The 24925-nt window shown below is 41.0% G+C and overlaps 1 protein-coding gene across 4 annotated transcripts in view; it reads left to right on the forward strand.

Annotated features, from left to right (window-relative positions):
* Nucleotides 1-24925, forward strand: part of CADM1 (cell adhesion molecule 1) — a 334752-nt gene that overhangs the window by 277196 nt on the left and 32631 nt on the right. For all 4 annotated transcript variants that reach the window (XM_074977194.1, XM_074977195.1, XM_074977196.1 and 1 more), the window contains exons 6-8: nt 3085-3184; nt 6014-6186; nt 11145-11210. In XM_074977194.1, the coding sequence (XP_074833295.1) occupies nt 3085-3184; nt 6014-6186; nt 11145-11210 (339 nt within the window). The remainder of the gene's footprint in view (nt 1-3084; nt 3185-6013; nt 6187-11144; nt 11211-24925) is intronic.

Genomic DNA, 24925 nt, shown 5'->3' on the forward strand with positions numbered 1-24925 from the left:
TGTAAGACCTTGGCATTGGAGCCCTGTCCTTCTGTAAATATCTCATTTATATCTGTGGACCATTTCTGCTGGTTTGATTCAGACAAAAATTTTGCTTCCACACAGGCCTCTCCTTAGTGTGTTGAAATACAACAATATAGTAGCTGATACATAGTTATTGGAGACCTTCAATTCATCATAAAAATGTCAGGCTAATAATAAATAAAATACTATTTGTTAGCCAGGATTACTTCTCAAGATTATATTGCAGTAGCACCTAGGAACTCCCAGCTGACATCCCAGGCCCACAGTATATATAAAAGCTCTCTAATTTGAAGAATTTAGTCTAAATTCTCAGCAACCTGGAGCAATGATGACCGACAGTGGAGACAAGCCCAAAGATATTTTACTCAACTGCCCCCGCCCCCTCCCCCGCAAAAAAAAATTCTTGCTTCAGGCTGTGAATTTTCATAAGGCTGTGCCAACATGCGTTCTAAAGCTAGTTAAAGTGTTGCTTCTCCTGAATCCCCAATCAGCTTCCAAAGCCTTCATAATTTTGGAGCACGTCCTCATGAGTGTCTTCTGTTATCAGCACCCTGGGAAATCCTATTTGAGTGCAGAATTCCACCATGATAATGCTACTTGTAGTGTTCTTGTGTTTATGAATGCTGGTGTATTGTGTTGTTAAAGTTTAGAATATCAGTTTTTTGGGTCATGGGGAGGGATTTGTAGCGTGGTACCTCTAGGAGTAAGCAGAATGGTGTACAAGTTGAATTTCATTTAGTTTTAGCTCATAAAATGTGAAGACTACATAGGTAGACAGCTGAAAGTGAGAGATTTCATATAATCTGAGGTAGATGACTTGATAGTTTATATTTGATTCTAGGTGCAGCAAGTCGTCTTTCAGTTCCTGTTGATTTGCATAAATAATTGACGGCTGATAAACAGCCCATTAGGAACACTAAAACTTATCAGAGGACAACAGAATTGGTGCAGAGGAAGAAGCAAGGTGAAATAGATTCTGTGTGTTTCTTCTCAGCAAAGGATGTTAAGAAAGTATCCTTAATGCGTACACACAAATCGCAGTTGACATGCATCGGTTCACAATTTATACTGAACCGGGTATGATCAAGTCCATGTACTTGTCTGGTGCTCCACAGTGCAGTTGCTAGGCAGATAACAGAAAAATCTCTTGACGGGGCACAAATGATCCTGAGTACCACTCAGGACGTTAGACTGACAGGGAAGTAACTATCAAAACCAAAAAGCAGTAAAGTAGCACTTTAAAGACTAACAAAATAATGCATTAGGTGAGCTTTGGTGGGACAGACCCACTTCTTCAGACCATAGCCATACCAGAACAGACTCAATCTTTAAGGCACAGAGAACCAAAAACAGTAATCAAGGTTGACAAATCAGAAAAAAAATTTAGGTGAGCAAAGGGAAGGGAAGTAACGAGTGATTTATTTGCAGTTTTCTGCTGCTCTTCAAACAGTAAGTGATCTTGGATACCACACGTGCTTCATAGCTAGTCATGGAATGGAGAGATGATCGTAGTACTCCCATTCTTCTTTTCTCTTTCTTTGCTTTATTATGTGTGAGCATTCTATAGCACTTTATGAAACTTGGCCGTCATTTTGTGGGTTCAACCTTTTTTCCTCTCCACATAATGAGTCCGTACCAATGACTCACTCAGTAGTTCATACTGAAATTTGGTGTCCATCTCAAATAGGAAAGGAGAGCCCAAACATAGTTCATGGTCCCATCATATTTTGTCCAGCCCTTCCAAGAGTGACCACCAATTCCTAGATGGATATATGGACGATGTGAAACAATTAGTCTTAGATTTACTTTTCAGCTTCCACAAATTCGACCATGTTACTTGAAGGTCAGCTGGTGTGTTCCAGCCTGTAAATGTTTTGTATTAGCCAGTATACAACAAGCTTGCATCTCTAAAATATTTAAAACAACCGGTGGTTTACGGTGAGTTGGTAAACCAGTGCAATGATGGTGGTTTTTAAACGGTTAGTCTTATAGGTCCTTCCTGTGACTGTGTGAAACCATGAGATAGGGATTCATTACTAAAAGAGCATTTCTTGTGTAGCTATCTCAGGAGAGGATTTAAACTAGTTACTGAAATTATGAAGGTTTAGTTTGTTAAACTTGGCCATGGATTTTTTTATGTCCATTATTCTGTTGGAAGCATGTTAATGAGTTAAATGCTTTTAATAAAAGTCAATAAGCCAATACTACAAGCAGTAGATGCTCTCAGAGAAAATAAAAACACTTGAATTGTTTTGACCTTTATGCATACTGAGTTCTTGCCCTTCCATGTTTTGAACAGTTGAATAACTTTGGGGGGAAAAAAGTATGTGGCTTAATGGCATTTGTGATATGAATTGATTTTTACGTTCATATCATTTTAGCTACAGTTGAGATTGCATTTTTAATGTGTTGTTGTTAACGATGAATTTCTTATTAATCGTGGACTGTGGCCTTTTTCCATCTAAGCCTTTCTGTATGATTTCTGAGCCATGTCCTTTGGCGTAAGCGCTGTAATTCCCTTGGTTTGTTTTGAGACTTACACAGACTTCATTTGGACGAGCAAGAACCTTGCATTACTCAAACCAGGCAGCAGCAGTTACGATTTTAGTCTTTTTCACAAATGCCTCCAATAGAGCCAAAAATATTAATATGCAGCAGCGCAAAGTAATATCAAACAGTAATATATGACACATGATAAAATGTATCAATTCCGAGCACCACAAATATCTCTGGTTTCACCTCGGCATGAAGGCAAATGAGTTCCCTTTAGCTCGAGTGAGTTTAGAGATAAACTTCAATGTAACAAAATACGTTTTTCAGGAACCGGTGGTGCTGCATTTTGCATGTAACGCTTTTATCTGCATCTCACATTTTTGTGTTTATTAGTCAATTTAATTTGAGAAAATACTGAATCTCTTTTCTGATTCGATGAATGGTACTGGAGTTGGCAAGGGTAAAAGTACTCATCCTGGCTTTCTGTTATGGCTGCACACACATGTGATTCTGCTCAATGAGATAATTTGTCAAACAGTTTTTGTTTTTGTGTTTTTTGTCATGCAGATAAGCCTCAAGTGCAGGTTGCACAGAATTACCCGCAACAAGGTCTAACGAGAGAAGGGGAACCATTCGAATTGACATGCACAGCTTTGGGAAAGCCACAGTAAGTTCCAGACTTCAAAGGCTTGAACAGAACACTCCTGCCGATTATGTCATTCTGTAGAAAAGTGGTTTGCATGTTCTCAGCTTATCTCCTTACTGTAAGAAGTCACTATGAGATTCTCTGCAGAGAAATAAAGTTTAGATGTAAAAACAGTGAGTGCTGAAGGGGGAATGTTTTCTGAATCTGGACATCAGCTAAAATATTAAGACCTTATGTTTTAACCTATATCCATTTGGATATAAGTAATCCCTTTCGAAGCTTCGAATAGAGCGTTTTTCGAAAACAGGCACACAGGAAGGAACTCCATGCTTGCTGGAATCACTGGCAGTCAGATCTCTCTAGCACAAAGAGAAATCAAGTGTATTTTGTTATGGATGCTACATGACAGTACCTGCCTTCCTTCAGGGAATCACTCAGATGGCGATTGGTTTGTAATGACATTTGCAAAATCCAGGCCACTGACTACTCACTGAATCCCGCAGAGGTGCACGTATGACAGAGTAATCATGGCACTAGGGAAGGAGATGATGACACGTTGGAGTTGTTCTGTCCCTCTCTGATTTTCTTCTGGGTTGGTTATGGGGGAGTGAGTTTGATTGTTTGTTTGTTTGTTTTTTGGTAGTTGTGTAGTTGTCAGGGTTTTTTTGTGCAAGGTAGGTTTTATCCTTTTTTTCCTTGTGACACTGTTATCTTGCGTAATAGACTGTACCCCAGGAACAATCTCCTGAATAGCAAAGTATCAATGTTCCCCTTTGTTTTAGTGCCCTTCTTTCTACTTGAACTCTTGTCATTTCCTTAAACAGTTCCTCTTCCATATTTCTCCCTTTGCAAGTATAGGACTGTATGGAGGCAGCATACTCTAGCAAAATTTCCTTCCCGACTTCCTCTTTCCCAGAACTTTGGCTTTTTCTCTTGGCAAAGAAATCCCAAACTTCCTTCTGTCTCCACAGAAGTAAAGGGTTCTTTAAAAATTTACATTGTAAGCTAATCAGCGGCTTATCTTTTACTCCAAAAGGCAAAGGCAATTTTGAGAAGGACCTCAAATGCCTTATGGGCAACATTGGAACCCTAAACTGGAATAAACAGAATACATCAAAAATTCCTAACTGGGAAGGAGGGAGGGATGCTGTGGACCCTTATGTAAGAGCAGAGCGGTAATGATTGCATTAATTCTCTGTTCCATTAAGAGTACTGCATCTGCGTTAATTCTTTCTCTAGTCCTGTTGACAGGATTGCATGTGGCTCTTTACCATGGTAGAAAACTTGTGTGTTTTGCCAAGATGTCTCATGCAATCAAAAGAGTAGCATTGATTTGCCGTTAAATATTCTCCCACCTCTTCTGCCAAGCATTTCACCTGTCAGGCAGGAGTTCTGATTAACAAGCAGCCCATTTGCCACTGCCTGCAAGGCTGATGCAGGTTATATTAACTTTTAGGTTACATTACTGAGTCATGGTGACAAAATCGTGGTTATTTTTAGATGCTGTTTAAAAGTCTCAGCGTACCCTATTATGACTTGAATATCTGTTAGTCAGTCGTAATGGTTGAGAGAAATTTCACTGCCCATTGAGACTGATAGAAATGATGGAAAGTTTAGGTTGGTGCTTCTCAGTTGTCTCCTTTGTGTGAGAAATGTGCATTGTCCCTCCTCCATGTAGACGATGTTCTGGAGTTGCCTGGTTTTTTTTTTTTCTTATTCTTTTCCTTTACTCCTCAGAAGAGCAGTATTCTACTGTTGTCTGAGGTACAATACACTTTCTCTCTCACTTAGTGTGATGAGAAATTTCTCCTTTAATTTCAAATGCTGTACTGATTTGGTTTTGGAACATATAATGAAAAAGTCAGTGATAGTCTTACTGCCATTGCGAGACCCACAAAAAGAGTTGTTCCCTCTACTGACTGTAGAAACTTGCCTATTCCCTGAGCTGCGTAACTGTTACGTTCATAGTTGTTCCATTAGCCACAAATGAGAAGACAGACTGCCAAATGGAAAAAGGGTAATTAGGGGTGGGGAGAAGAGAGGCAACATTATTTTCAAGCTGCTAAAATGGTACTAACAAACAGCAGAAACAAAAATGTTGCAAATGAGTCAACTGCATCCCTTTTCAAAGCTATTTTAAACTTGCCACAATGTGTCAGTTTTATTAAATTAACATGTTTTACAATAAAAATGCTGTTGGAATTTAATTCTCACAGGGCTGTTGTACATATATGCACAGGCCGTTGACTGTAGGCCTCAAGCCTTTGGCTTTGTGGGTTTTCCCCCCACTAATTAATGAGATAATTATCTTTTGGTGAGGTCTGTCTCCTTAGATTAGTGTGCAGCAGCACAGCAAGGCATCTAATATTCATCTCATAGGGAATTGTTTCCAGTTGGAAGAGGGTAAATTTTAAGTAATGTAAGTGCTTCTTCAGTGGTTCAAAAGCAAATGAACAGAGCGTCTGCTGAATAGTGTATGTGATCCAGGAAAGTCGAGAATTTCACATTATTTCTTTCCAGCAGTGTTCTCTGTAAGCTTTGCGCTTAGGTGGCTGCTCAGAAGAAAACCAGTTGCCACACAGCAGATTAGCAGAGCTCCCGTGACTAGCTTTTTGTTTCTACTGGTGGTGCACATTTGTACGTCCCTTGGTGCAACGTAAACATTTTACTCTGCGCGTGGATGGACAAAATCCACACGTGGTTCAAAAGGATTAAAGGAACCATTTCCTTAGTTTCTTTCTGTCTATTGCACGTCGTGATATATTTAGGTGTGGATGATTACAAATACTAAGGTGATTGATTGATTGTCAAAATCAGTAACGCATTTTTCTTTCTCCCCCTCCTCTATAGGCCTACGGACATGAAATGGTTAAGAGTAGATGATGAGATGCCTCAACACGTTGTAGTGTCGGGTTCAAACCTTTTCATTAGTAACCTAAACAAAACAGATAATGGTACATACCGCTGTGAGGCTTCAAATTCGGTGGGGAAATCGTATGCGGATTACATGCTGTTTGTATACGGTACGTGAGAAAAAACACCATTCTGCTAGAGTCATTTACACATAATTGCTGCATACCACTCTCTCTAGACGCTTTTGAAAAAGTAAACGTTTTGCTTAATGCTGGAGTTTCTGAAAACATCCAACGTATCCTCTCATTATTTTAGGGGGTGCTGGGAAACTGTTTATTTCACTCTTTTTTTCCCCCCTGGATGCTAACCTCAGAGGCAGAGCCTCTTACGTTCAACGTCCGGGAAGTGACTACTACTCGGAGCGGTCACTGTAAGCTTGCCATGGAACTGCGATGTATTGTAAGATGAGGTACACGAAAAAGTCAGGGAAGATTTTGATAGGGTGTGGCAGGGGAAGGATGCTTGAATTGTGCTCTGTGACAGTCCTGCATGTTGTAGGACTGGTCCTGAGTTCATTTTCCCTGGTGTATTATCTAATCTATTGTGCAACATCTTCAGCAACGGTACAGAATATTCTTTCTCTCCACTGTTTTTAGCAAGTTAAATTATTAAAGAATCAATAAGCATATCCAGATAATTACAAACCAATAGATAGATAAACTGTAGGAATGAAAGATCTTAAACAGACCTATGGCTGCCAAACAGATGTTAAAACATGTCTCAGCATCTTTTTTTTTTTTTTTTTTTTAAAGTGCTGTTAAGTGCCCACTTGAATTCTTCAGTTCCTTTGCATTATTTTACTGTCACTTTAAACCTTCATGTGTTCTTGTTGCGGAGGTCAGGCATATCGGGAAGATTCAGCTGACAGTAGAAGAATGATTCCCCAGTCTAATTATGGTCAATTCCTTGTGGCTCCATGTGTAAGGCTGTTTTTTTTAGGGAGACTTAGATGCAGAGTTTTTCCTGCATTATATAAATGCTGTCACCCCTAGTGTGTGTAGGTAGAGTGGACAGGCTCTCAGCAGAGTTCAGCATGAGCGGCAGTAGTAGTCCAGCCTGACTGTTTATGAAGCCCCTCTAGATTTCCTGCAAGTACTGATGGGTGATGGCATTTGAATGACTGCAGTTAAGGCTGTGCTAGTATTGCTTGTACTTGTCTGAAACTTTCTCCAGGCCCACCTCCCTTTGGAACAACGAAGCTCAAAATCCACTGTGCTGAGACAGATTGGGCAGCTTGAGTGCCTGACTTTCGTGTGCAAGTGTTGCTTCACACGTATGATATTTTGGGCATTTCCAGAAGGAGAGCCCTCCCCTTAGAAATGTATATTCTGAGTACTTCCTCTATTTCCCCCAAAAGCATGCCCCCCAAAAAAGCTAAGGTAATTTAATGAAACACATCCATGTTTCAAAGTAATGCCTTTTCTGTGGGTCCAGTAGGGCAGCAGGGATCATTCACATTGATAATACTTCTCTAAAGATGTTTCTTCCTTAGAGCAAAAGTGAAATGACCTTGCAGCCATGGAAGGAATAAACTCTCCAAACTAAGTGACAACCTGGGGACATGCGAAACAAGATATGCTCATTTCATCAGTGCACTTTGTATTATTACACTTTCTCTGCATATTGTCCTACACATAATAACCAAGGAGTTCACATGAAACTAAAGGTTGAACCTCTCTGGTCCAGTGACATCCTTCGTCTGGCATGATGTATGTTAGTCGGATATGCATTTCTCATGGGTGTGGCCAAGTTTCCTGTTGTCCCATTAAGTTTGTTTGCAGCCGCTGGTCTTGACTGTGTTCTGTGCTGTAACTTACCCCTACGAATCTTGTAAGAGCCCAGTAAGCAGTAGAAGCGTTGGTCATGCTGCTAGACAATATTGACTGCCCATGGTCCGGCAAATTCTCCAGCTTGGCATTGGTCATGTTGTGAGGGTGCCAGACTAGAGAGGTTCAACCTGTAGAGCTATGCAGTATAACACAACAATGAAATAGCTTTCCACTCCTTGGATCGTTTTCTATCTTGCCTGTCCAATAAATAAGGATTTTTGGACAAAACTTAAGATATTAAATTAACCTGGTCTCTATCCAATTTCGAGTGGGCTTATCTTGGAAACTCTTGATATACATGGTTCTTGTTGGAATCTCTGACCTTGTCAGGCCAAGAATTCGGTGTGCTCTGGAAACTGAACTCCTGTCTGAATGTTGGACGTGATCTCGGAGTGAAGTGTTCGGAGCTCATGTTAGCACACACCATCATCGATTTTTGCTGTATTTCTTGTCTGCACAAGAAGTTTGCCATCCTTGGCTGTCAGTGCTGGACCTGTCATTGGTGCATCAAATTCACAGGAAAAGATAGGACTGTTGGGGCAGCCACCATAACCACAAGCCTCCCCCCCCACCACCCTGCCTGTGCCACAGGGACCTGTTTGCAGTGGCACAGAGCTAACCGCCAGAACCAGCTATTGTCTGTCTGTCTGCTACCAGCACTGGGGGCCCCACAGTAGTGTTAAATCACCCAGGAGGCAGTAGGTGGGGCTGGCGGCCACATGATGGGGTGGAGCATAGGGCCTTGTATGTGGCGCTGGGAGATGCAGCGGTGATGAACGTGATGAGACACTGCCCTGCACGTGCCCTGGTGCCCATTGGTCCACTAAGACGATTGGAAGTTTGGCTCCTGGCCCTAAGGGAAATTGAGTTTGAGACCCCTGCCCAAGATTATAGAGATCCCTTGATGCTAGACTGTCACCATGAGCTGTTGGTCTTATGTGAGTGGATTGCTCAGGGCTCCCTTCTCAAGTGCATCCTAGCCCACCTCAGCATTAAGGAAAACCAATACAAGGCTGTGTCCTAGGCGGAAATGAATCAACGTCTGTTTGCGCTTCTCAGCAAAGCCTTCATGCCTCATAAGCCATCACCAGCTGGGCAGGGAGACTGGCCTTTGGAGAAGGCACCCAGAAACCTGGTGCAAAAATGCGTTAATGGGTTTCCCTCTTGCTCGCACCTCTACCAGTCCCATGGAAAAGTAAGGCTTACTTTGCAGGGCTGTCCATAGAGGACTTTAGGTCAGCACCAAACTGACCTTGAGAGACAATAAGCAAATAGTGTGATTAGTCTGTCAAATTGTTCCCTGTCTTAACAGTCCCCTTTGTAGTTACCTTAGTCACTCAAGCATAATGACTGGAACTGTGACCATCTGACATGTCAGCCGCATTCCGCCTCCTCAAGATTAATCTCCTTATACAATTAAGATACCCACATGTTTAAATAACATTAAGTTTAGGAGACTTCTGGCAGCAAGAGCCAGCCCAGTTATTGTTGCTGGACAGTCCTTAACATCCCTATGCATTCTGCTGACTTGTAAGGAAGAGATCTCATCATGTACAATATAATACGAACTGAAAATGTTATTACCTAAAAATTGATTTTACAGGGGGAGTGACCAGACACATTTCCTAGAAATCTCTAGTGTGATTGGCACATAAGACTAGACAGTCATCTTTCCCAATCAGGAGGCATGAAACTGTCAGTGGAAGTTCCTCCAAGTGGAGACAAGTGAAAAAATTCAGCGGTTCTCATCCTCAGTGACAAAGCTTGATGATTTTCTTCTCCTCCTGTGCTCTGTCTCCACTGGTAATAAAGCAACATCAGTCTATCCCAAGTTAGGCAGCTGGTGAGGAAGCGATCTAATATGGGCCCAGATATTGTAGCTTCAAGAAACGGACAAAGGTTTAAAGACATTCTTTATGAATGATCGTTTTCCATTAGGTAACTTGACAATGAGGTTAACTTGGAGGTAATGTTTCTTAACTTTCAGGAAGTTGTATTGAAGACAATACAGGTGCAGCATATAATTAAATTTTGGATGTATTAATTAGAGAATTTGAGAGCTCACTTGGAGATAAAAGGGTAGCAGATGTGTCAGAGATGAATAGTTGACATGCTTTAGATAAAATGTAAAATCAAAAGCCTATGAACTGTTTCATGCTCTATTATTGCAGAATGAATCCTTAGTTCAAAGTCTTGCTGACTACTTAACACATTCAGTTTGATCATTTTGGGGCATTGATATACATATAATTTTTTCTTTCACATCTTTTCTCATCTTTCCTTCTTTCCGAAGTAATACTTGTAAAGATATGACACTCTGTATGGTATAAATATTTTATACTGTATAGCTTAGCACCATTGGGTGGCTTTAGCAAGTCAAGTATCTTCTATACGTTGTTCAGAAAGAAAAACAAATCTCTTCCGTTTCCTGGTTTCTCTCATCCAGAATGTGATATTAACAAAAGCTAGGGCTGCATTAAAATATTGATATTTATCGTCACAAAGTTATTGACTTTACTTTTTAAAAAGTCTGAGTAAAATCTTGCATGCTTTGAACTTGATATTTAATAGTGACATTCTCATTTCTTTGTATTTATTACTAGCCTTAGAAGTAGTTTTACATCCTGCGGAGATATATTGATGGAGGAAGAATAATGAAGTTAACAGTTGTGGAAAAAGAAAATGAGACACACTCATCTGCTGTGGATATTTAGTCTGTTAAGCGCAGCAGGAACTCTCCCTTCCCCACCAGAATTTTCAAATGTAAACGTAGAAAAATGACCAAGCACCATTGTCTTTCTTTGTACATAGTAAATTGTTCTCCTTGTCATAGGAAGTTTGTGATTCATTTTTTTTTTTCTTATAGCACTCCCATTCCATCACTTATCTCCCATCAATGACTAATTTGTGCTAGTTTTTTTTTTTTTATTTATGTATTCATTTATTTTTTAGCATGTACAAATGACAGAAGGAGAGAAATTCCAGGCCAGATCCCTTTTGCTGGCATAAGTCAGTGTGTAGCTCCATTGCCATCAACGCAACTATGCCATTTTACAGCAGCTGGGATCCGAAGCTTTCTCATTTTCAAACCAGTTGAGAAGTTTACCCCTGGTTTTGGGGGAATAAAGCTGTGCTGCTTTTCAGTGTCCTCTTTTCTCTCTTATCATTGTTGATCATTGTTGCGTTCTGCTTGTTTTTCTTAATTTGCCTTTTTATTTTCCTTTTTATTTTTTATCCAGAGCCCCCCACAACTATCCCTCCTCCCACAACAGCCACCACCACCACCACCCCTACCATCATCACAGGTATGGTACCTTCATAACCATTGGAAATGTCCTGAATGTGTATTGTCTTTTATGTCTATAAATGGAATTTGAAGCCTGGGGAAAAATTTTAAAACGTTTAATTTTTTTTGTAATGTACAGTTCTTGTACTGGTGTGTTTTTATAATCCAAAGGCCCAGGAAGTTGAACAGGCCTTAATGCAGATGTCGCTTTCTAAGTTCCAAGAACACGTCAGACGTGACTAATGGTCCGTTTAGTCTAGTACTGGTGGGTAACGTTGCATACTTCAAATGATGGTACAAACACCCCTGTGCCACCTCAAACATGCAGAGCAGAACTTAAAAATCTTGCTCATGCCAGTCAGTATCAATTTCTGAAAAATTTGTGCCTGGAAACATAAAGTTTATTGTGCATAACTTTATCCAACTAACATGACTACAAATGTGAGTTGGATTCATACATGTTAAATCTTTCTGTATTTTAACAAAACAATCTACCTCAATATCCTGCAACATTAATACCATCACCGAGCTCTTTATACATGAGCCTACCAGGCAATTACACATCCAATAATAATAATAAAAATATCTTTTCAGCTTTAAGTTGCCTTTTAATTTTGAAATCCTATTTTCCTGTATTTTGGGATGAGGTAAATAGGAAACCTCAGCTCACCATACTATGCCATTCATTATTTTACATATATCAGTCATATCACCTTGTACGCTTCTCCATAAAGTAACTAGAGCTGTCTTCCCAGTCACTGCTTATAATGGAAGCTTTTCTGATTTCCCCTTCTCAGCTGCATTGCTTCTGCTCATTTCTTTGCCATTTCCTGGTTTCTTTTTTTTTTCCAGCTGTTTTATTTTTTTCCTTGATATAGAAGTGACAAACTGACCACAGTGCTGAAGGTGAGACTATACCATCAATTGTCCACTGACATAATATTTCCTATTTTATACTGCATTCCCTTCATAAAGTGGCGTAACATTTTATTTATCCTTGACTACCACTGTGCCTTCACTTAGCCGACTTTCCTGCCTGATGTTCCCATGCCCGTTCCCGTATGATTTTACAGCTAAATCAGAGCTCTCAGGTGTGGACAAATAATTTAAAAGCTTCTTCCCGATGTGCCTTAACATGCTGCTGTCTACAGTGTGTTCCATCTGCCATTGTGTTGTCCAGATTTTTCCATGTTACTGTCTTTCTCCTTCCAGGTTGTCAATAAATGTATTGAACCCTCCCCTCCTGGCTAATGAGCTGTGGAACATGCTGTTGTTCACTTTCCCCACCTCAAAACTTGGCCATTTATTAGAGTTCTTATCTTTTAACGACTTTTCATTCCATAACATGTCTGAACCTCTCACCTCATTGTTTCAAAATTGCATTCGGAGCCTTTTGTGGGGAGATTTTTTTTTTTTTTTTTTTTTTTTTTTGCTCAAATGTCTCTCGGTCCAAAGGAATGCTCTTCTGCGGTGGTTCTTAGCCACTGTTTTGTCCGTGCTTCAAATGGTTACAGCGGCTAACTTAACCTTACAGGAACCATGCTGCTTTGACCCTAATACATGATATTCATGTGGTGCTTTGTAACACGGGTAATTTTCTCATCTCTTTACCCTGGAAATGAAGTATTCTGAACATGTAATTTTTAGGCTCACTCCTACAGTACTTTTTGTACAGATGGATACTCTGCCAAGCTAGCTTTCCACAGTCAGTGTTGTGGCTGTTTATAATAATAAATTGCGGGTTTGCAACTCAACTGCTTTGATGGTTTCTACTATCTGAGACCATAGTAAGGCACCTGAGGCAACTTCCATGCTGAGTCTCCAAATTTTGATGTTTAATGTTTCCTTTTGGATGCTCCTAACTTTCTTAATTGTGTTATATATAAAGTCACCCTTCTGGAAGCTAAATGTCAGTATCTCTTGGTATAATTCCCCCTTATCAGATATTGGACTTGACTACATTGCATCCACTTGTTCCTGTCAGTGATGCATGTGGATTTTGTGCCTCACCGATTATTCGATACTCTGTGCTCACTGGCAATCCTCAGTTCTAAAGGCTGATGCAGCACCTCTCACTATTAAGTATTCAATGCTGCAGAAGTGATCCTCCTCCTCTGCTGGAAGGGCAACCCTTTTAAGGTTTTTTTCTCCACCTGTGCTTCCATGGTGATCTTCCATCAATATGCACCAGCTTTTTTGACCAGAGGCTCAGATCCATCACTTCTGTTATGGGTCTGGTGTTCTCACGGAGCCATTTTCAGAGTACAGTTACACCTTAGAAGTGCATACTGGGGTTCTTTATTTGAGTCTCAGTAATTTTGCAGATTAACGTGACACCATTCACGAGTGGTGCAAACTGTCTTCTCATTGCTAGTCCAGCAAAAGCACTCTGGGATCTGGAGACTCAAGCTGGTCTCTTGCTTTCTATGCATCATGACCAATAAAAAGGAAACCTGCAACAGGAATTCTGGAACCCATTTGGTGTGGTCCCGAATTCCATTTCCTGTGCCCCTTGCTCTGCTGGCTCTGCAGTACTCAGCATCTGGAGAAGAATAACGAAAACTGTCATGTTTTCACCAAAACAAGCAGTCACAGCTTGAAATAGGCAGGGGACAGATGTACTGAGTAATAAAAGGGGGCCAGTTTTGAATAATTATGTTCCTGACCATCTCCTCACTTGAGGTCTCAACCTGGCTTCGCCTTCAACGTTCGACATCTATTCAACCACCCGAAGACTTTGGTTTGAGGCTCAGCTGCTTGCGAATGGAGGTGTCGACAGAATTGCTGGGTCCTACGGAGGGTGCTTCTGCCTTTCTGGATGGGGTGGGCTCTGTCTAGTGAGGGTTGGACCTGTTTGGGCAAGGGGCTAGACTCAACCTCCTGAGGTCCCTTGCAACCCAAGGATTCTGTGATTCCATTAAGCTGTGTTAGTGGCATTTTGCTCTGTTTTACACTCACCCAGATCATTGGGAGCGTTTCCATTGGCTCACCTGTGGGCAGAAACCGGCCTTTTGTGCCAAACTCCGTGGTTTCAATATGGACTTTCTCTCCGTTTGTCTTGTTCTGCTGCTCAGCCTCTCAGCTTGAGATTTGAGGCCATGTTACAGATGCACTTTAACCTCCTGATCCAGCAGTTGTCTCTTCTCTTGGCACAGACTGCCTTTGTGCTAATGAACAAGCCAGGGCTGAGGCGTTGTTAAACTGAAATTGCTACTAGAACAACTTTGTCAAATCCCTCTCTTTGATGGATATGATCTTGCAGCGTTACTGTGTCTCAGCAAGCGGCGATATATGTATTTATTTTATCCTGAAGGCTCAATATCTGCACTCACGGAATTTAACATTTTCTCCTTTCTCCAAATAGATTAAAGGTTGTGGAACTGAATGGTTTCCGTCTCCATTTCTACGGAATCAGACAGTCTGCTAAATTCACCTGGAAAGCCTAGTTTGATAAATGAATATAAAAATTAATTTCCACTCTTCCCTGCATTGTTTAGTTCATGGCAGATCCTGTTAACCTTAGAAGCTTCAGCAGTGAAGCACCAGTGAGTTAGTTCCTTCAGGTTTGTACTAAAGGCTATTTTCCTTTCTTTGCACTAAAAGGTTCTGGAACAGAAATCCGTTTACAAACTAGGATCATGTCAAGAATTATGTAAAGGCATAGTGTAGAACTACTACTTACAAGCCTCCAGAGACAATATGTAACTTGCAGTTTTATTGCCTCCAAAACACTGATGTTAATGTTCTCCTGTAGTAGGGGTGGCCACATAGGAGAATTTTTGGAAGTTTGAGACACAGGGTGTACCTTTCAGAACTTGGGGTTCAGCCTTTTAGGGTGCACCTGCTGAGGCTCAGAGCTTCAGCCTCAGTCCTGGTGAAGCCACCAACCCCAACAGGTACCTCTCATGGAACAGAAGTCCTGAGACCCAACCCCTCCTCGCAGGGCAAAACCATGAGGTCCTCCTGGCGTATTCTGTTAAGTGTAGTGCCTGGGGGAGACTCTGTGAGCCTCACTTGAACTGTAAAAGAGCCTCATGCAGATGGCAAGCTACTGATTGGCCACCTGACGGAGTTTTGAATACTGGTCATTGACTTTGTTCAGAGGTGGTGGTGTTCCTGAGCTATGCCACCTCTTTCCATGCTTCGTCTTCCACCCAACCCAATTACAAGCATATTAAAATGGAATTGCTCAGATCAAGAGAGATTTTATTCCAGTTACGCTTCACTTTCTCCTTTTTCATTCCCTGCACAATCTGGGTGCGTGCTGAGCTGGCGTCAAATGGAAGCGGAGGGCAGTTCTGCCAAGACCCCATTTTCGTAAGACAAGTGACCCATGTTGGAAAGAGTTTGCATTTCCAGAGTTCCTATTTTCTGCAATTACGCTGCATTTCTTGCTGCATGCGCCCTGATTGAGGTCCTGAAGGTGCTTTAAAGGGTCACTTTTTCTACCTGGGCTTAGGAAAGGCCCAACTGCATGTTAACCGTGGTTCTTTAGCCATCCACTCATGTGACAAACAGCCATTTTGACTAATCATGAAAAGTAAAATGTCCTAGCCAGTGTTGTACGGCAATTACAGGCAAGCATGCAGTCTACAGCACAGAGCTTGCATCGTTATAGGAGATGATATATTTTGTTACAGCATATGACCCCTGAGGTGTTTCATAATGCCTCCCTGCCCCATTTAAAATCCCTGTTCGGTGCACCGTATCCCCATGCCAGCCAGTCCGTCATCAGGCCTGCTTCACCAGCCAGCCAAACTCTCCACTCCACATTCCAGAGACGACAACCTAAGGGCAGTCGTCTTGTGCACAAGTGATCCTGCTGGTATCGCTCTGGGTGTGAGCATGAAGGCTGGTGGCACGCACTTCACCTCAGCGCCCACGTTGAACTCATAAAGCAGTTCTATAGGGCTGTGGGGAAGTCTTGAAGCTGCGGGTGGTCAACAGAATTGTCAGGCCTCTGGGCAAAACGGGGCGCAGCAGCTCCAAGCTCCTTGTAGGGGCAGTGCCCACCAACCCCAGCCCCCACCCCCGCCCAAGCCAACCCTCAGCGCTGTCCAAAGTGTGCTGCCCACCACTCTAGCGACAATTTAAAGGGCCCAGGGCTCCCTCCACTGCCACAGTGGTATTGGTGGGTGGAAGCCCCTGACCCTTTTAAATCACCAGGCCCCAGGAGAGTTGCGCAGTTGCCCTCCCCCAACCTTCGCAGTTGGCAAGCCTGTATGCAGCTTCCACAGGAGCGCAACTTTTTAAACCTTTGCTCTCTTTGCTGCTTCCGATTTACAACACGATAGTTTGATCTTTACCGTATCAATACAGATCATCCTTTTCTGACCCTCCTTTGGCATTCTATCTGTTATCACTGGCAAATCCTTCCTTAATTGTTGCAGATTGTCCTCTTGGCTTTGGTCATTAAGATGTAGGGTACGATAATGCAGCGCAAACTACAGAATTTAAGTTGCCCCTGGAGTCCTCATTTGGAATGCTGGTCTTGGAAAGCTGTTACGTCCTGGGAGATAAGAGCTCTTAATTAAAACAAAAAGCAAAAACTAAAAACAAAAACCTCCTTCCCTTTGGGTATAATGTAAAATAAAAAAAAAAAATTGGTCTGTCTTTTTTTAAAAAGTTTTTTTACCCACTTCAGACCTACATTTTTCCACCTTGGCGCACAAATTAAATGTGTGCCTGTACAGTCATGTTTGTCTCTTCCTCTGCTGTTTGCACTGGCTTGTAACATAACGGCAGCTTTACTTCCAGGGAATCCCCCTGAGTCGCAGATTACATATTTGACCATATACTGCCTGGGTTTTCCTTTATAACCTTGTGCAGACACCCAAGCGCAATCCTTCAGCAAAGTCAAAGTCTGGATCAGCAGGTTTCCTCATTAGCTGACTCGTGTTTACAATAGTTGTGTACTCCTTTTAAAAATGTATTAACATTTTTTATGTTGAATGGGTGCTGGACACTTAAAAACCTAATTATGTGCTGTAGATGATTAAAACTAATTGGTAAAAATAGAGCACACTTTTCAGTTTTTCTGCTCTTGTAGGTTTACACATTAGAAGTAAATTAATAATTTCAATTTCTAAATCTCATGCAAATGTTGCAAATGCTGGAGGAGGTCGAAGAACTAATGAAGCATTGTTCACATTTAAGTGAAAAGGTATGAATGTTTTTATTAGCTTTCTGTTTTGTAAAACTTTGAGTATGGGTACTAAAGAACTTGATCTATCAGGGGCTGGGGGGTAATAAAAGGTCCAGGAAGTCCTAGAATGATTTCACACTTCCATATTGGCTGTGTCTAGACTACCCCCCAAATTTGAAGGGGGCGTGGTGATTGGGGTGTTGGGAGAAAACTAATGAAGGGCTATGGTGCATATGCAGCCTTTCGTTAGGCTAAATCTCCCCCGCGGCAACTTTGAAGTGTAAAGTGCCTTTACTCCTCCAAATGTTGAGCAGCAAAGGCATTTGAAGGGGCGGGCGCAGGCACTTCGAAGTACCCGCAGCTGACCCGCGGCTACAGGCAAGCTGACACTACGAAGTTACACGCTTCAAAGTTGCCACGGGGGAGATTTAGCCTAATGAAGTGTTACATATGCGCCGTAGCATCTCATTAGTTATCTCCCAATGCCCTAATTATCATGCCCCCTTCCAAGTTGGGGGCTAGTCTACACACCGCCATTGGGTAGGCAGAACCAACAGTCCTGATGCTTAGAAATTCCAAGGGTTTACTGCCCTTCCAGACCAATTCCTTTGAAAAGCACAGAGTTCCTGTCTTAAAAAACTCATTTCCTGAAGGACAGGTGAAATGTAAGCTCCAAGACTGTAAGTCAGTGGAAGAACTTTTTTTTTCCATTTTTGCACAGTCCCCTAATACACAAATGGAGACCCTTGTGTTCATTAGCTAAGAAAAGGGTTGCCCCATTTTAAAATTGCAATTTACATCCTAGAAAGCTCACTTAAAATGACAATTTTGTTCCTACAAATGGGTCCTTTTCCTGATTTCAGTTACTGGTGTGACAAATGGTAGCTGGGAGGGTTTGGGGTGGGAAAGAAGTGGTAAAAGGCATTCTTTGCTGAATGATATTGCAGGCAATAGGTTTGTGGAAGGTTCAGAGACAAGGTGGCTTAAAGGTGTGACACGTGTTCCAGTGAATGTGGAATTGATCAGCCTTGCCTGGTCATGTACAATCGCTGACATCTGTAATGTCAGTGCTGTGGTTCTGATGGACTTTAATAGACAAATGGAAAAATGCTTCTCTCCCACGAGCTTCCATAATCGTGGTGGTTAAGAAAGGCTGAACGACGGATGGCCCCAGCAGCAATTTTGTTTTCTTTTATGAATGCTGCTTTAAAGCCCAGAAACACGAATCTCAAAATAAGTGCCGAATATCACTCCACTGCCCTGTGTAAATTTGCAATGCATGCGCGCGTGCGCACACACACACACAGAGCCAGGTGTTTGGTGCCATGCAGTGCTTCCCAGGCTGGTGCAGAGATTTACGCCACCAAGTCATGTTTTTCCTTAAATTATTTATTGTATAAGTTTTGGTGTCTGTAGAAGCTTCCTTGTGTCCCTGATAGAATGCCAGGTTAATTTATTGTTTACATCACACTCCTCTCTCATTTTAATCCACTGTGTGACCACGTTAAATAGAGGGAGAAAGAGAGAATACCCTACATACCTGCAAAGAAATATCTTCAGCCCATTTGAGACGACTGCTCTATCCATAAAAGCCAGAGCTTTTGCCGTACATGTGATTACTTTGCCGTACATGAGATTAATCAAGTCCTGACGCCATAATTTTTTACTTAATTGTGCATCTGCAGAAAACACTTGCATTTTGATGCAAAAAGGCCAAGGGAAAAAACATCGGACCACTTGTGCCACCTTTCATGGAACAATATGGTCTACAGAGATCTACTTAGTATTTTTGTTGAGTTAAAAATTCACGAGGCTTCCCCACGACAGTTGCCATATCTAATAGCTTCCATATCTGTGCATGCTGTAGGAAGAGTCCTCATTATAAAACCTCTCTAGTCTGGCATTCTCTCATCCAGCAATATCGTACTCCAGAATGATTTTAGTGAGCCAGACAACCACTTACGATGGGCATGGCCAAGTTTCCCATGGTCCCATAAAATTTGTTTACAGCCGTCAGTCCTGGCTCTCCATGGTCTGTGCTGTTATTTAGCTGTAATTTACCCCTAAATGTCTTTGAAGAGCTTAGTAGGCAGTGGAAGGAGTGCTGCTATATGTTGTTGACCTTCTGTGGTCTGGCAAAGTTGCTCATTCCACACCAATGAGATCCCGAGGGTGCCAGCCTAGAGAGGTTCAACCTGCAATAGCTATTAGACCTCGTATCCTGCAAAGGTGTTTGTCTGTATAGAGCTCTTTTGACTTTGGAGAGCAGGTTCTCTTTGATTTTCTTTGCAAGGCTTAGGCCTAAGTGAGAGAGCATATTCTAAGGCCTTTTGTTTTTTGGGAAAAAGTGTTAAAAGCCCCAGATGAAGTTGCAGTACCACATCTAATTGGCTTTTTCCCACCCGGCTTCTCCACCAAGCTACTCAGCAGACCCTGATGATTATTTTTGTGAAACATCTGGTTTGCAAAGGAAGCTATCTCGGGTGCAATGCAATACACCTCTGCTAACGCTTTGAACGTAACTTGGAGTTATTTTACAAAGAGGCATCTTACAGTTTCAAACACAGAGTCCATTTTCATCATTCTTCTCCAAAGACTCTGGAGATGAAGAAAGGATGGCTGCAGCTCTGCATTATGTGCCGGCTTGAATTCATCTCATCCTCTCACCTGCTCCATTCAGTTTAATTGAAGTGTAACATAAATGAAATGAAACTAGGTATTAGGTCAGTGGAAATTAATAGATGTTTTTCAGTGTTTCTTTTACTATCTTTTATGGATTTGAAATAAACCAGAAAATAATATTCTTTTCATAAATAGTGAACATTCATTACTGAGTGCATTGCTGTAAAAACGGTGACATCAAGGGAACTCATGCTTGCCCTGGCCGCCTAAATTGGAAGTAATCTGAAAAAAGCAGATGGAACATGATTTCACTGAGTCTGATCAGAAAGCCCATTGGCTCCTTTTTTCACTTTAATTAAGGAAATATGCTAGAAAAGAATTATATTGCGTTTGTCCTTCATAGGTTTAAAGTTGACTGACAAGTGAAATGGTTAGAATTGAGCCTTACGCATGCTTTTAGATATTAGTCTTCTATTCATTCTGGTTTGGGTTTGGTTTTTTTTAAAAAAGAGCCCAGTGAATCTGTAATTTTCGTGAGGGTGGAGCATGGCGGATCAATGGCAAATAGCAAAAGCATTTACATGTATTAATTGAGTTCTGTTCCTAAGATTTTTTGTTTTCACTTGTGGTGTTCATTCTGTTCAAGACTGTAGAGAAGTCTGTCATGCTCAATGAACAATTTCAAGCTGGTGAGAAGCCATATGAAAGAATTAGAACAGGCCATAGCAGGACTTGAATGCCATTGATTCAAGTAGATATTGCCCAGCTGGCTCTTCAGTCCATGTGTATTAGAGGTTTAATGCATTCAAGGTCTGGCTGCAGTAAAAAAAAACAATTGAGTCCTATGACTAATCTTAAGAAGTAGTCAATAATAAGTGAAATATGCCACTTTCTAGCAGCAGAAATAATCCGTCTTGGAATGCCCCATTGGAGGACTCTTAAAAGAAGTCATTTAGTACAGTGTGTTTCAGAATTTCCAGGCTACAGTACCCTTACTCAGGAATCTGATTTACATACCCAAAGGTTCTCTTCATTTTAAAAACTGCTTGCTTACAAAATCAGACGTAAAGATACACAAGTCATAGCATTCTATTTCTGAAAAATGGCTTCCATTCTCATTTTTATTATAGAAGTGTAAAATACATCCATTGGAGTATAAATACTATTCACACATTTCAGGATGCAGTATATGGAACAGTATAAACATGTTGGATGACATTTTAGTTTCTACAGACTTTAGAGCTTTTTATCTAACCTAGTGTAAAACCAAACAAATATCTAGAGTCATTGTGCCCAATGGAAAACCTCAGTGGGTACATGTATTCCTGGCTGAGAATCACGGGTCTAGTGAACACTGGATGACTATTGACGTGACCAACTCAGAAGGCCATTGAGTTGTTTTTTTTACTACCCCACATAAAACAATTTCAGCTGAGCCTTACCAGTTGAAATGGAGACAAGAAGCTTCCTTTTCTTCATTCTATCTTGAGATGAATAATGCCTTTATTCTATTTCAATATTTTAAGTTGCATTCTTCCTTCTTGCATGGTGACAAGTATCAGAGAGGTAGCCATGTTGGTCTGTAGCTTTGAGGACAACAAGAAGTCCTGTGGCACCTTATATCTGTTTGTCTATAAGGTGCCACAGGAGTTCTTGTTGTTCTTCCTTGCGTTTTCTTTACTCACTTCATAATAGAAAACATCCAGTGTCAGCACCGTAGGGTAAACCTCATTTTCATACAGTTGATGTGATTTGTGGCTATCACCTATCACTAGGGAACCTGATCAAACACCTGATAAAGTCCCTGAAGACACTCATTGACTCCCCTGGACCTTAAATTAAAATCAATAATACATATCACCCCCTCAGCTCTATAGGAGAAAGGTGATTTTCCCTCCGGAGTTTGGAAAGCAAAGTTTTCCAGTGGGATGACTGGGTTCCCCTCACTGTGAAGTAAGGCTAAAAGTAGACAACCAGTCTACAGTCCAGAGAACTTTTTTTTTTTTTTTTTAAAGATAGTTAACCAGTTGTGAAAGCATAAGATATTCAATCCGAAGCTTTCTTATTTCTGGTATAATACTTCACATACAGTGAACAGAAGAGTAGTGTTCTTTGAAAGTGGTTTATACCATTTTGCATATACTCATTAGACTCTCACCAAAGGAGCGTGGCAAAAGGCTAATTTTCTCTCATGTTGCACAATAATCTTCCTTAAATGTGTGTTTTAAATTTCTGAATGAGTCCATTCCTCTTCAGTGCAGCTTTGTATTCCACTTTACAAGAGGTAAAAAGTATGTACAAAACCCTTGTTCTGAAAGAAGACGATGGATTTGAAAAGGACTTCCAGAAAGAACATTCTAAACTTTTAATTGATCTGTGTTTCTTGCTGTAATCATCCAATCCATTTGCTAATCATAACTTTACCATTTCAGCTTTGTAGCAAACGTTGTTTGACTTGGATATTTGTTCTCGCTTATAATTGCTAAAGAACTTTATTTTTGTAAGCTGTTCGTCTCTGTCCCCAGAAGAGGAAGGGAGATGCACTGTCCACTTCACACTGTGTCCTGACTAATATCTTTTCCAGCTTATGAGTATAAGTTTGCTTGTAGCACAGTTTTATTTAATATGAATGCTGGTATAACTTTTTTTTATTTCAGGAAGACAGTAAATTGAAACTATTTGTAGATGCCAAGATGATATCTCAAGAGTTGACACTCAGTACTGTAATTCTTTCTAAACAACACTCTCCACTGCTGCTTCCATTTTCCCCATCACCATTTGCTAATTTAAAATGAAGCATTATTACAATGCTGCTTCCAAAACAAAAACAAAACAAAAACTCCTCTTGTTCTCTTTTTTGGAAGGCTTCCATAATGCCTTCACCAAAGTTCCCAGCATGAGAAGAAGTGCTACCATATTAAGTACATGTTAGATTTGATGCCCAGATAAGAACAGTGTATGCTGGCTGTGGGAACAGATTAATGACGACTTGATAATCTGTCATGCAAATCTTGGTGTAGAGTTTGTTAAATTGTGCTTTTTTTTTTTGCTTTGATATTTAAAGCGTGCAGACTTTGAATCTGTAAGTATTATGTACTCTTTGTGTGATTCTCGTCTTCACTGATGGTCCAGAAATTTGAACATAGACTGTCCTTTGCTAAAATACAAAAGAATAGCCCTTCTTGCTTCTTATTGCTTATTCTATGTGGGAAAACTACAGTTCCTATGGTTCTGAGGAGAGCATGTTAATTGAGGGGGAACGCCTATGTGAAATTGTGTCCTGTAATTATACAACTAACGTTCCTGGCTACTTTACAGAAATTATATGTTTTAGAGTGCAGTTCTGTACTTTAACATACTCTTTTGTTCATTTAAACATTGCCTTGGTAGTCCAAATGTAGTCCTTTGAAGCCCCTTTCTGATGTGAATGAACACATCTGTATCTTACTGAGAGTTTAAGAATATTTTTGTAAGCAATGACAACTTACAAATACAGGTTGAACCCCTCTCCTTTCCGGCACCTTCAGGACCTGACTGGTGCTGGACGAGAAAATTTGCTGCATGACAGAAGGTCAATATTGTCTGGCAGCATTACCAATACTACCACTGCTTACTGGGCTCTTAGCAGACATTCAGGGATAAATTACAGCTAAATAACACCACAGAACACTGACAGCCAAGACTGGTGGCTGTAAACAAATTTTATGGGACCATGGGAAAGTTGGACACACTCATGGAAAGTGGTCTTGCAGCTAACTAACATCATGCTGGATTATGGATGTTGCTGGAGGAGAGAGTTCCGGACGAGAGAGGTTTAACATATACATTCTGAATAACCAGCCACGTACAACATGCAACCAACAGATGCATGTAGTAACAATTTTCTGTCCTATTCAGCTTAGCGATGGGAGGCAAAATCAGAGCCAGGTTTTAATCAATGGATGGAAATAGATTTTTTTCCATTTACCGAATTGGGCTATGGTTTGGGTTCGCCATGCAGTATTGTTGCTGAAATGCAAATAGACAGGAAGAGTCAGGAATTTGTGAGGGGGTAGGATAATCTGGATGCCAGGACCCTCAGCTGAGGTCGTAGGAAGCCCATCCAGAATACAATCTTTAGAAACTGTTCATATGTTCCTGTCACCCCAGGGAAGAGGAGCAGTGCTGATTTAGATGGCAAAGCAGCAACTCCACATATATTTCAGAAGCCTTTAACAAAGCTTTGCAGTTTGATGTGAAGCAAGTGTCCTAACCAATATCTTTGAGGCTGGACAAAAACCCTGCAATATAACGTGTGACACTCAGCCTCTGGAAAAAATAAATGCTTTCTCCAGAGCTTGCAATAAAATACTAAAAAAAAGAAAAAATCACAGTACAGATGATATTTCTCAGCAGAGGAACTGGAGATCTCCACTTGCTGTCACAGTATTCTGTGAAGTTACTTTTCATTCAAATGAATGTCTCATTGGCATGTGAGTCATTAGAAACCAAGCCAAAAGGCCACCCACACACTGAGTATGCATTCCTGAAACCGAGCACTAGTCCTCAGCATCTCCCTGTTGCTATCTCCTGAACAACCCCAAAATTAGCTGGTTGCTGAAATTAAACTGGGGCTTAAAGCACTTGTATGTTTCTTGGCATCAGCCAGAAGAGGGGGAGCCTTCAGGAACTGTCTGATTGACTTCTAAATTGGTAATGAAGGAACTGGAGTGAATAGGCAGAAGGGAAGACTTCAGTGAAGGCAATGTTTGAATGTATGAAACTGTTTTCAGACGTTAAGTCCCTGTCCTAGTTTTTGTGCATCTGTGTTTTGTAAATACTTAATAGCAGGAGAGTTGCCATTGCTGGTGTTCCCCACATTTCATGTTCCCCTTAGCTCTTGACCACCAGTAAATATCTTCCTGGCACAATTCCAGAAAAACAAAGAATTTACTGTTTTCCTTAGGCTCACAGCTTTTAAATTCAAG

Source organism: Carettochelys insculpta, chromosome 25 (assembly GCF_033958435.1).
Source record: "Carettochelys insculpta isolate YL-2023 chromosome 25, ASM3395843v1, whole genome shotgun sequence".
Taxonomy (NCBI): Eukaryota; Metazoa; Chordata; order Testudines; family Carettochelyidae; genus Carettochelys; species Carettochelys insculpta.